Source organism: Vanellus vanellus (genome assembly GCF_965231255.1).
Source record: "Vanellus vanellus genome assembly, chromosome: 3".
Lineage (NCBI taxonomy): Eukaryota > Metazoa > Chordata > Aves > Charadriiformes > Charadriidae > Vanellus > Vanellus vanellus.
Window position 1 is genome coordinate 81,746,608 of NC_138907.1, and position 13,595 is coordinate 81,760,202.

General features: G+C 37.5%; 1 protein-coding gene across 1 annotated transcript in view; it reads right to left on the reverse strand.

Moving 5' to 3' along the window:
- GRIK2 (glutamate ionotropic receptor kainate type subunit 2) overlaps nt 1-13,595 on the reverse strand; it is a gene marked incomplete at both ends in the record, with an annotated part of 413,581 nt that overhangs the window by 80,395 nt on the left and 319,591 nt on the right. Inside the window, one exon of the mRNA XM_082481392.1 lies at nt 13,029-13,246. Within this exon, the coding sequence (XP_082337518.1) occupies nt 13,029-13,246 (218 nt within the window). The remainder of the gene's footprint in view (nt 1-13,028; nt 13,247-13,595) is intronic.

Here is a 13,595-nt window from a genome sequence, read left to right on the forward strand (position 1 = left end):
GTTGGATTGTGCATCTAAAATAAACTATGCTCAGCGTCTCTGTACTTCAAAGAACAAAAACTGCATCAGAAATACTAGGTGTACCCATAAAATAAATGAAGGAACCAAACTGTTGGTTTTGTTCAATCTGAGTACATTCCTCAGCAATTCAACCTGAATAAAAATACACTTGAACGATAACTACCAGGATAGGCTTAGATAGATGTTCTACTATCAAAGAAATTATTCTCAGAGCTTCTTTGCCAGATAAGGTAAAAGGATGAAAGAAGAGCTAGACAGCCTTCCCAACAAATCACAGAAAATGTTTGGTGTTAGTCTTACTACTTCACAGAAAGTTCCTTTATGCATGAACCTTTTTTTCCAAAAGTGGAAATCTATGAAAGCAAACATGAAACTTCTATCAGACATGTCATATAGAAGCTCCTTAAGAGTTTTGGAAGGTCCCTTGTAAGTGAAGGAAGGTAAGCATCTCTTGTATCAAAAAATAAAAAAAATAAATGCAGAGAAATAGAAAGACAATGAGAGCAACAGAAAGAGGAACAGAACATTTTCTATCTTACCACTGGCCTTCTGTTGCATAAGAAAGTAAGAGTTCTTCAAAGAAAGACCAAAAAAGTCATGTCTTCAAAGGCCTCCAGAATATTTGCTGCATTTTGTAGCTCATTAAGGAGAAGCTTCTCCTTCTCACTTCTCAAATGCAAAGATAGATTACTCAAATACAAATATTTTAAGGTAAGTGATACTACATCCTTTGTTAATTTTCACAATGCCTAGTTTCTAACTAGAAATAACAGTTTACTAATAGGATGTATTAATATAATAAAAGCTCTCATGCTCCCCTTAAATCACAATGATTCACAACTGAATTCACATAATAACTTATCTGGATTTTAGTTGTCAATTACATTTAAATATCTATTATGAGAACTTAAGTCAAATTCAGCATAAAAGAACATTTTACTTATGGTCATCACCATTAGTATGAGTGATTGTCTCAACTTTTAAGATGTGAAAAACAATAACCTGACATAATTCCTGATACAATAAATTGATGAGTAAACTGAAAGATCACGTGTCATATATGAAGAAATAAAAAAAATCCTAAGAAATATATTACTTATCTTCAGTCCAACATGTTCATGGGCAGATAATACCCTGATCAGTAGGCTACTCTGATCAGAAAGAACTAGCTGCTCATGCTTGGACAGTTGGACTCTTCTAGTCAAAAAGCTAGCTGGATGGCCGGCCCCAAAGAGTTGTGCTGAATGGAGTTAAATTCAACTGGTGGCCAGTCAGAAGTGGTGTTCCTCAGGGCTCAATATAGGGGCCAGTTCTGTTTAATATCTTTATCAACGATCTGGACAAGGAGACTGAGTAAGTTTGCAGATGACACCAAGTGGGGCGGGAGTGCCAATCTGCTTGAGGGTAGGATGGCTTTACAGAGGGATCTGTACAGGTTGGATCAGTGGACCAAAGTCAACTGTATGAGATTCAAGAAGGCCAAGTGCTGGATTCTGCACTTGGGTCACAACAACCCCACGGAATGCTACAGGTTTGGGGAAGTGTGGCTGGAAAGCTGCTTGGCAGAAAAGGACCTGGTGGTGGTGTTTGACAGCTGGCTGAGTATCAGCCAGCATTGTTCCCAGGTGGCCAAGAAGGCCAATAGCATCCTGGCTTACATCAGAAATAGTGTGGCCAGCAGGACAATGGAAGGGATTGTCCCACTATACTCGGCACTGGTGAGACCCCACCTCGAGTACTGTGCTCAGTTTTGGTGCAAGTAAGACATTCAGGTGCTGGTGCACGTCCAAAGAAGAGCAACAAAGCTGGTGAAGACTCTAGGGAACAAGTCCTGTGCGGAGTGGCTGAAGGAACTGGGATTGTTTAGCCTGGAGAAAGAAGGCTGAGGGGAAACCTTATTGCTCTCTACAGCTACCTGAAAGGAGGTCGTAGAGTGGTGCGTGTCGGTCTCTTCTCCCAAGTAACAAGTGATAGGAAAGAGGAAAGGGCCTGAAGTTTCCCCTGGGGAGGTTTAGATTGGATATTAGGAAAAAATTTCTTCCTTGAAAGGGTTATCAAACATTGGAACAGGCTGCCCAAGGAAGTGGTGGACTTGCCATCCCTGGAGGTATTTAAAAGACAGGTAGACATGGTGCTCCGGGACAGGGTTTAGTGGTGGACTTGGGAGTGTTAGTTAACAGTTGGACTTGATGATCTTAAAGGTCTTTTCTAACCTAAATCAATGATCTCATCAATGCTTATAAATGCTTATCAATATCTAAAGGGCGGGTGTCGAGATAACGGGGCCAGACTCTTTTCAGTAGTGCCCAGTGACAGGACAAGAGGCAATGGTTACAAACTGGAACACAGGAAATTCCATCTCAACATGAGGAAAAATCTCGTTAACGTTGAGGGTGACAGAGCAGGGTGACTGGAACAGGCTGCCCAGAGAGGTTATGGAGTCTCCTTCTCTGGAGGTATTCAAAACCCAGCTGGGGTTTTGTGCAACCTGCTCCAGGTGAACCTGTTTTGGCAGGGGGTGGGACTAAATGATTTCCAAAGTTCTCTTCCAGCCCCTACCATTCTGTGATTCTGTAAATGATTCTATGATTCTAAAGCATGGTTTAGTATTTTTTTTTTTATAAATCGGCAATTTATATTGTGCAGATTAAGGATCTTGATTACATTAAATACAAGTTCAATTAACGCATGTATACTGAAAAATGCTTAAAAGGCATCCATATCCAATAAAGCTTATTTAATTATAATCATAAGTATATTGCAAAAAGGATGGTTTAACCAATCTCAATAAACATTGGGTTTGGAGCAATGAATAACTCTGGAGAAGAAATTCATCGCTGTAATAAGATTTTAGGTGTTGTCCAGGGCAATTCTGGCACTGGAAATATTCCGCTACACAAAGCAATGCTAATGCAGTTGGACAACACCTCAGTAGTATCATATATAAATTGACAAGGTGGAACCAAAAGTTCATGTCTGCTAATGAACGGAGGCTTCCAGGCTGCTTCAGTGGGCAGGAACTCAACACTGAAGGTTGCTCATACAGCAGGATCTCACACAAAACTGGCTAAACTGAGAGACAGTTCACTCTGGAGAATCGTTTCCGAATCACATTCCCAGGATGAGTCATAGATCAAATCCGAAAACTTTATATGGCTACTTGGTGATAGATCTATTTGCTTTGAAGAGCAAGATTATGTTTTTTTCCAGACTCTGATAGTTAAAAATGCTCTCAGATGTACTCTCAATTTCTTAAACAAACTCTAACTCTGAAATCTGTCTTTCCTACAGAATGCTGTTTGCAGTTGAAGGATTCTTTATGATCTAGTTCAGTTCCCTTTCTCACCTTGCTCATGATCTAAAGACAGATATAAAGAGAAAAAAGCTGAAAAGAGAAAAGGAAAGTGTTCTTGCCCTGCCTCCTGGGGGAAAGCAGCAGGAGGAGGAGAGAAAAGTGATGAGGCTAGATAGCAATTGTTATGCATTTCTGAGGAAAAAGCCTTGCAGCCAAACCTATGATAAAAACCCAGAGTTCAGTCGTTCTTTTATAACTGATCCTGTCAGCAATGCCATTACACACCCTGAAGAGGCCAGAAAGTGAAGCGCATCAGGTGAGAGAAAGGAAACAAAACGGCTTGCAAGTCAAGACAAAATCCACGATTGTACATAAGGACAACACACATTCTGGAAGTATCAGCAATTACATTGCTGTTGATTTTCTCATCCTCATGCCTCCAAATGTCTAGGCAACAAAACTCACTTCCCAAAGTGTGGATTCCCAGTGGCTTTCACATTTAGCAGGGTGGTATAAGATCACCCTGCCATGGAAAGGGACACCCTGTGCTCCCCTCACATCGGTTCTAGCATTCTAGCAGCCAGAGCAGCTTCCTTCACAACTGAAAAGTAAACATGCAACAACAAAAATTAATTTTCAGTCGGATCAGAAAGCTGGACTGACTCTTGCCACAGCCCTATGACATGTAGAGCCAACAAAGCTTTAGGCTGAAAGCAAGAGAAGAGGTTGGACTACTCACAGTTAGATTGGCATAAGATGATCTCAAAAAACATAGCAAGAAAGCTATTGAGAGATATGACCAGAAGCAATTTGCAGTGATTAGTAGTAATTAAACTCCTTCTGACTTCAAAGAAAAAAGCCCCTACTTTTCTTGTCTTTAGGGGCATCACTCCAAAAAAAATACAGAACGGGTTTCTCTGAATTACAAAATGATATTTCAAATATCTATATTATAACGTTCCTCGGAATAAGCTACATTTGGTAGAAACTCTTGTCTTTGGCTGGTAAAAAATCCTGACACAATTTAAGACTCAAAGTGTGGTCTGGACAATATTTGTATATCATCAGGCTTGACTTTCTATGGACAAATAGACAGTTCATAAGTCTTTTCTGCCCCCTTCCCCCTCCCCCCCCCACTGGCTTTGATTTCTTCTACCCTGTATTTCTGTCCAAGTGGCAATTAGATCTTGCTATATTTTACCATACCTTATACACTGAGAAAGACCGGCTTTATTCAGACGAAGTCCATCATGTACCTACAATATGGATCATTAATGCATGTGCACTAATTAATGCATATTGTTGTCAGATGCAATTTTGAAAAATAATAAAAATATCAGCTTCTTGCTGATAAGTGCATTGTAGCTCTACATTTTATTCACACTAAGAAATACCTATGGAACAGGAAAGCTAGATGGGACCATAGGTTATATAGTTTAGCCCACCTGAGACTTCTGTAGGGAGATCAGCATAAAAATTTTTACCCTATGAATCTTTGGGGTAAGGCAGAAACAGATGCTGAGCTGTGGAAAATATTAGTCAACCCAAAGGCAAAGAAGACTTTTCCTAATGCCCACTTTTAATTTATTTTTGTTCTCTCTCTTCGACTTTTACTTTCAAAATTAACTAGTGGGGACTCAAATCATATGTTAACTATTTAATTAAATCTTTTAATTATTGTGAATGACTAATCTGGTTTTCACTGAAAAGTTATGTATATTTCTTTGAGAGAACCCCAAAAAACATTTGTACATGTTTCATCAGTTTCTAAGAGCTGTAGCTGCAGACAGGTGCAAATGATAAACATGAATCCTGTGATTTTGGAGAATATTTATTCATGAATACCACCTGTTATCCAGCAGTTTATTAAGAGTGCTTACTATCTGGATATATGGCATAATGCAGTATAAATGTTTGCAAACGTGAAAAGTTGACTAGTTGTCCTGGTTTGAGGTAAAACAGAACCAATTTTGTTCAGTAACTTCGCTTCTTAGCTGGGCCTCTTCTAACTACTGAAATTAACTGCATATTGTGCAGACAGCGTTCACTCTCTCAGAGTGATAAGACCAATTGTCTATAGCTGATGCCCAGGCATGGTGTGCAGAGAGGCTCCAGCTTATACTTATTGCTGTAACAGCCAAGGCCAACCAACTTTGTTCTTTGCCCCGTTGGAGGGTCGGAAGCGGAAAAGCATAGTGGGGTCCCACCTGCAGGGAGGAGCAGACAGGACAGGTGACCCAAAACTGACCAACAGGGTATTCCATCCCATCTGCCTCATGCTCAGTATAAAAGCTGAGGGATCAAAGGGTCAGGGCTCTTCCTTCAATGGCTGATGTCTGAGGAGGACTCTGTTCATCTGCCTCTGATCCTGATCCTGATCCTGATCCTGATCCTGATCTGGAATCCAGATCTGGAATCCAGTTCCCGTCCATCACTGAGTCCAGACTGGGACTGCCCCAGTGCTAGCCGGTGTCATGATTGTCATCTTGGGAGCTTGATAAGGTTTTGTATATTTTTCATTATTTCTTTTTATTTTATTATTAATATTTCATTAAAGTAGTGTAGTTCCTTCTAAAATCATAAGTCTCTTTTTCCCTCCTCTGCCTCTCTCTTTGAAGAGGGGTAGAGGGGAGCATCTATCAGTCCCGTCTGGGGTCCCTCAGGTCCCCAATAGTGGATTTTGGCCTAAACCACGACACTAGTCCTTTGTTCATCTGTTTCAACCCATAATGTAGGAACAGGAAAAAGGGTACAAGGAACAAGGAATGGAGAAAGGGAAGGGAAAAGGCACAGGCATTGACAAAGGCAAAGGTGGAAAGGCAGTGGACTTCTACCACATTCCATCTATTTTTAGTTTCATGCTTTAGCAACTGAGATGCAACAGACAGCCAAACATACGCTCTTATTTACTACAGGAACGGTAATGGCTCTGACAACCCTAGAGAAGGGGGAAGGGTTAAGACAGCATAAAATCATTTCAGTCGCTTTGGCCCAGTACCTAGAGAGTTGGTTGGAATAAGGCCCTTTATGTGAATTAGTTCTGCTTTCTGCCCTCAGATTCAAAAGAAAGACAGTCGACCTCACTTAATGGTACCAAATTTATCTGAATTTCTTCTATTCAGAATTCAAATGCACTGATGCTATTGTTATAGGCTGTGTTAATCCATCATCTAACCTACCTACCTCTATCTAGCTTTCTTGATCTTTCCAACAAATAAATAGAACTAGGTGAGACAAAAGTGTTTTAAGGTCTCTGAACAAAGCCTATAACTCATTTTCACAGACTCTTGTCATCGCAGATTCAGTTCTTATAAGTGCATGGAGTGACCACAGCCCTTGTTTTACAGGTTTGCAACTCTGCCTGCTTTTTTTGTACATTCAAATAAATAGTGTGTTCCTGCAAAGAGGAAACAATCATGGGTAAAGGGAAACAATGGATTTCAATTGTATGTATTTCTTGCAGATAGGCCCAAACTACGATGTTCAAAACAAAGGAAAAAAAAAAAAGGTTGCATGGTATTTATATTGAATTCCTTCTTTAGTCAAAAGTGCCACGTGTGTTTTTATGCATCAGAACAACTATGTATTTTTTACATTCAAATGCAACTTATCGATAAAGTGAAATAATTTTACAGGAAACTGAACAAGTATTTGTGGTATCTGCTACCAATTATTTTTTAAGCATTTTCCAGATCAGCACATGGAGGCTGGGACTCAAAAAATTGTTCTCCATTAGTCACTGTCAGTCCGTGGATATTTGAGAAGCTCAGAAGTGGTGTTTGTTTCATCTTTGACTTGCAACAATTCCACCAAATAATTGATACTCACTGCTAAACTTTTGCAGCATTCAACTGAAGATTCTATGTGTGTATATGACCATGTGCTTGTACACGCATACCTATTTGTTAAACAGATAAGTGTCATTTGCCTATTACAATGTTCAAACCCAGGTTTGAAAAACCCACTGAAGTTATACTGGTTTTATACATGCCAATACCAACATCGATCATGACAAATGAATGGCATTCATATGCTTATTCTTGCAGGTATTATTTCATCTTTGTCATGTGACTTGTCACTCGTACTCCAGTTAAAAGCAGTAGGAAAATTCCCCTACAACTCCTTCTTTCAGCCTTAAGAGACTATTTCTCAGATTTTGCAATCTATAGGTATACCTTCATGCTATATCCTTTAACAATAGGCTGAGAATCTGGGAGAGGAAGATAGACAGTAAGCACTGAATTGTTGCCCCCCAAAATTTCCTGAGGGAGCTGGTAACAGAATGGCTAAGGTAAAAAGCGGGAGGGGGGACACACACACTGAAAAGGGTCAGCAGCATGGATCTGTGTGGAGAAAAAGCAATGGAGGAAGAAATGGAGGATATTGTAGAAAAGCAAGGCTGAAGTATAAAAATGGGTCCTGAAGAAGAAACAGAAAGAAACTGGCAAATGTAAATGCTAAATAGAATAGTCCATCAGATAATTCTAAGGTTTGTAAGTCAGCTTTCATGAATTAATCCCCTATCTGCCTTTCACCAAGTGATTTGAAGATGATGCATTCCCTTTCAGTTCTTCAGTTTCCTTATAAGCAAAACAAGGATATAAAACATACAACTCTCACAGAAAGCTGAGAAGACCTTTAATTTGTGATACAGAAGTAATGACACTACACTACAGCTTTTAGAGAATGAAAAATCACTTTGCTCTTTACTATTTGGTATACAAATGCCTAGTACCCATAACTGAGAAAAGTTCCATTGTGCATGATACTGTACAAAAACCTAGAAAGAAAATGCTGATGTTGAAAGGTACAGATATGAAAAATGATGATAAAAACAAAGATAGGCAATGAATTCGCCAAAAAAAAAAAAATTAAAATTGTAGACCACATATAAGCATATGTACCGTAGTAGTTTGATTTTTTTTGTGTGGATGGAGAAATGTAGTACAAATAGAAGCAGGGTGGAATTAACATTGTTCTCCTCAATTTCACAACTGTCATTCAGCAAGAATACAGACACTGGGATTTTGAGAAACATAGACTGAGAGACTACAGAAATCAGAGGCAATGGAAAATCTGAGATTTTTTATGGAAGACCAGCTATTGTGAAATAAGTAGCTTTCATGAAAACAACAAATGCTTTTTATTTTATTCCAAGCAGGAAAGAAGACAGACTTCTGAAACTTGAAAATGGTCAACAGTGACAAATGCAGCCCAGAGAGAGGAAGAGAAGTTTGTAAATAAGAAAATCTCCACAATCTGAGAAACACCAAAACACATATCAGGAATAGAAACCATATGCTTAGCAGCAGATGTGGCTTCGAATTTACTTTCACATTTTTTTTCTTTCTAATTCTTGGAAAATACTAAACTTTTCTTTGTTTTTCCCAATGAAATGGCCCACCGGACCCACCAGGCATATAACAGACGTGTAAAACTACTTCTTTTCCATGCTCAGACTAGATAAGTAGATCTTAAGAGGAGACAGCGTTGACAATTTCCTCCACTTTCTGGCTTCTAAGAGGAGTTGTAACGTCATGTTTCTCAGACCATGAGGAGGCATACAGTGATCTGGAGGACCTAATAAAACTCCGGAGACGACATTCTCCTTTTTCACTGAAGCTATTGCACAGGGGTGTTTCACTCACAAGGGTAATAGCACTTTCAATTTATATCCCCTGTGTTCTCCAAGATTTTAACTTTAGCAGGTTTTAATCTAGCAGTTAGTTTGTCTGATTCCCACTTAGATTCTCCTTCAAAAAATGCTCTTTTGTATTAGCAGCACACAACTTTGGCCAGGTTCCAAAGGTTTTTTTTAAGAAAAAAGTCAATGGACTGCTATATAGATAATTTATGCAGAAATTACTGTCAGTCTCATGGGCAACTATTGAGCCTCACTGTGATTGGAACTAATAACTATTACCAAGATATGATAATTTCATTTAACATTAGGAAACCATCTGGTGCCTTCATTTCTTGTTGTAACATAATGCCATTGATTTACTCAATCCACTCTTATTAAAACAAGACAAAGCAGCTAAGGAAAAACATACACACAGATGATAAATTTGTCCTCTCAATCATCTTTGTGCAACCTCCCCCAAAAGTCATACTCTCATAGTATAACATAGTTCGAAGTAGAAGAGGACTACTAAAATCCCATCTGAGCTCCTGTATAATGAAGGATATCTATTTCATAGAGTAGCCTCTAAATCAAAAGCATAACCTATTTGGTCTGTGTTGTAACTATTATCCTCACAATGTCTACGTGTGATGGATAAATCCAGCATACTCCTAGATATGTTGTACCAGTGGTTAATTATTCCCACTCTTAAAAATATGCAACTTATTTCTAGTCTGAATTTGCCTAACTTCAACTTTGAAACATTGGATCTCATTATGCCTTTTTCTGCTAGATTAAACAGTCATCTGCCATCAAAAGTCTCATTCCCATTAAGGCATTTACAGACCACGATCAGGTCACCTCTTAACCTTCTCTTCAGCAGATTAAACAGACAGATCTTCTTTAGTCTCTAACTACAATGCCTATTTCCAGAGCTACTGTCATTCGTTCACCTTTAATGAACTCTTTCCAATTTTAAACATATTTTCAAACTGTGGTCACCAGAACAGGACACAATAGTTCATTAAGAGTTTCCCGAGTGCCGTATAACAAGGCAGTGTTACTTCCTACTTGATATCCACTTGTCTATGTATTACAGAATATAATATATAGCATTTAAAACCCTCCTTCACCTTACTGATAAAACAGAAAGTATTCTGAAAGGAATTTAAAATGTGAATATTTATCCTGGGCTTTTTTTTTTTTTTTTTTTTTTTTTTTTTTTTTTTTTTTTTTTTACACACAATACAAAAAACATACATAACTTCTGTCTTTTCTATACTATTTGTACTTTTCTATATTATATGCATCTATTCTCACTCTGTCACTTAAGATATTTTTCTGATCTTTTTTTTTCTTCCTTTATCAGTTTCCTGTTCTTAAGTGCTTTTTGTATTTTTATTTAGCAGTAGCATCTATGAGCTGTTCAGCCCTAGTAGTACCTTTCAAGGCAATTCCACTTACAGACTTGTATTAAAATATTTTCTTGCATTTTCGTTTTCTTCATGTAAGGAAATTTCCTTTTCCTGAAGCAATTTGCTTATACAAAACCAAAGTATATTTTGAAAACACACAAATACAGACATATTATGTCAGCCAGAACTATAGTATTCTGTTTTCTGATAACTTAACCTCATTAGGTAAAAATACCTACTTTTACCAGAAAGTTTACTCTAACAGATAGACAGTATATAAATGTTTTGGTTTATCTTTCATGGAATATGTATTTAATTAGATTGTATTCCTTACACAGGTAGCTCTAGTGAATAACATTTACATCAAGCAAACTCTTATTTCCACCTGGAAGTTGCTTCTGATACTGAATGAATCAAATGAGATTATATAGTTTCCATTTACTTTTGGTTTTGATCATGATTTTCACTTATTTGCTGAACTACAAGAACAGTTGTAGCTACCTCTAATGCTTAAGTTTGGATCTATTTCATTAGGTAAATAATACCAATTAATTTACGTACTACTAGATAAGATAGTAAACATCAGAAAAACATTTGTAATCATTTGGTTGCTAGCTGGAATTAACTATCAGTGCATTTTCATATCACAAAACACGAACCATGATCTGTTCACAGATAAAGACGAGAAAATATGTTTATTCAACAGAATAAACCTTAATTTGACTTAAAATGTATCAGCTGAATAAAGAAATCCTGTGTTCTGTTCCGATTTCTCTTTTTCATTAAAAGTGATGAAGGAGAATTCATCAATGTACTAAAATCAATACCAAATTAAGTGATCTGGCACCATAACTCTGTTGTGTATAAGGCTAGGTTATTTCAACTGCAAACAAAAATCTTCTGTGCAGGATGTGCAATAGCTATTTCATCAGAAGTATGTCCTCTCTAGTTCTTGGATACAATATGTTAGATAAACACAAAATATATCTATATCCATAGAAACAGAGGAAGAAAGAGAACAGAAAGAAAGAATTGTGCAGAAAAAGGAGTATACTAATAACCAGAGGAGAAAAACATCCAGAGAAAGAGAAATAGTCTCTGCTTGTTTAAGAAACCCCACAGATTATGCTCATAAAAAAAAAAAAAAAAAAAAAAAGGAATAAGAGAGAAAATTAAGAGTGGGGAGAAGGAAAACTAAAAGTTAAGGAGATGCAAAGAAAAGTGCTTCTGGCAACCACAAGGAAAGACACTGCTAATTTAAACTTGCTTCCTAATGTTTCAGAGTCCATAGTTCAAATCTGAATTAGAAGAAGTTCAAGGTTTTCTGCCAGGCAAAAATGAAATTACTGCCCTGTAGTGTTTTCTGGTAAATCAATAGATACCTTGTGTCATCTCTTCACGTCCCGAGACTTAAACCATTTTGACTGTTTTTAAAACCTCAGTCTTTAAACTTTTCAATGTTGTTTCTTTTAACTGTTTCACATATTTCCTGACATCAAGAGACCTCTAATTGATTAGTTACTTCTATTAACTTCATCAGCTTCTTTTCCAACAAAAATTCTGGGGAAAATACTCAGAACCTTCCCAATGTACAGTATAAGTTAAGCAGCATAAAAAATTCCAACATACTGAAGTTGAATTGATTATTTCCAAGCAGAAGTTGAAATCCCTATAATTATTTTTAAAAATAAAACTACATGCACAGTTCAACTTGCTTTAAGGTGATAAGATTAAATAGTGACTATTTAGCCTTGATATCTAGACAAATTTTGTACTCTCTGAACCTGATGAGAGGAACTGACCACACATTCTTCAATTTCTGCACCAGTTTACAGGTTACCTTGGACCTCAGTTTGTCAAATTTCAAATGCCAATGTAACAGTCACTGCTAAGCTTTAGGTGACAGTATAACAACTTGTAAAAACAGAATATACTAGCTAAAAGTCTTCAACAAAAGATCAGACAAATATTGTTAAACACCCCACTCTCTGGAAGATTTGAGACACCTCTGTGTTACCAAACACAAGGAGTTATAGAACAAACCATTCTCTCTCCCTTCATGCATACTTCTCACTAATTTAAGACCACTTAAATGTTTGATGGAGCTAGAAAACAAAGATCTCTCTTTAATCCAGCAGCATATTTCGTTATATTTCAAAATGAATTATCTTAGTAACAGGTTAAAAGGAATAGAAAAACCAGAAGAATCTTTTTATATAGATCCCCAATTTCATTCAAAAGTTTCTCAAAAATATGAAGTCCAAAAGGGTTTTCTCAGTCCAGCCACTGATATCCTTAGTGCAGTCCAGTTACTTGAACAAAGACTACAATTAAGTATAATGCTATTGAACTGGTACTGTAACTCCTAATCTGACAAAACTCATTCTTATACACAACTATAGGAGATATGTCTGAGCAAAGTGTTCGGGTTTCTTCACCTAATCCACTGCTAGAAATTCAATTCTTTAAGGAAAAATCATCAAAGAAATAGCCTTTTGTTTCCCATGAGAGATTTTGCATTTGCTTTCTTTGCTACCTTGCAAATCCTAAAAACGTGATTTTCAGTTGCTTTTGATAGCAGTGGGAATCATATCTGTTGCTCCTCAGCAAGGTGCACAAACTTTCCCCCCACAATCAGGATATAGGACCTTTTCAAACAACATATAAAGCTTACCTTGAAGAAAGTCATGGTCGCTCCGTCTTCAACTGCCCCATACTCTATCTTTGTCTGCTTGGCCAAATCATCAGCAGAATCAATAGGAGATTCCATACGTTCCACTGTCAGAAAGGCGGCTAGGTTAGCAGTGTACGAGGAAATGATGATAAGTGTGAAAAACCACCAAATGCCTCCCACTATCCTGGTGGAGAGGGCTTTGGGCATGAGCTCAGAACCTAACGAAAACCAGGGGAGAAAGGTGAAACCAGTGCACAGAAAACAATTAATAAGTGTTCAGCACTTTTTGCCACAGTGGGGAGATGGAATCACTGTGCAAAAAAATCTTTAAGCTACAGGCTTACACGTACTGCTTGTACGAACACACAGAACTGAAATGAAAAATAAGAACTCATTACACTTATAAAGACAGATCTTTTTGGAGCTGTGGGAATCAAAAGATAGTAATGGGAGACTCAATGATCAGTGCCTTTCTAAAATTTATAAATATATATATATATATATCTTGATGTGAAAAAAGCAGTTACTTGAACCAGCTTTCCAGAAAAAATCCCAGCTGGATTAAAC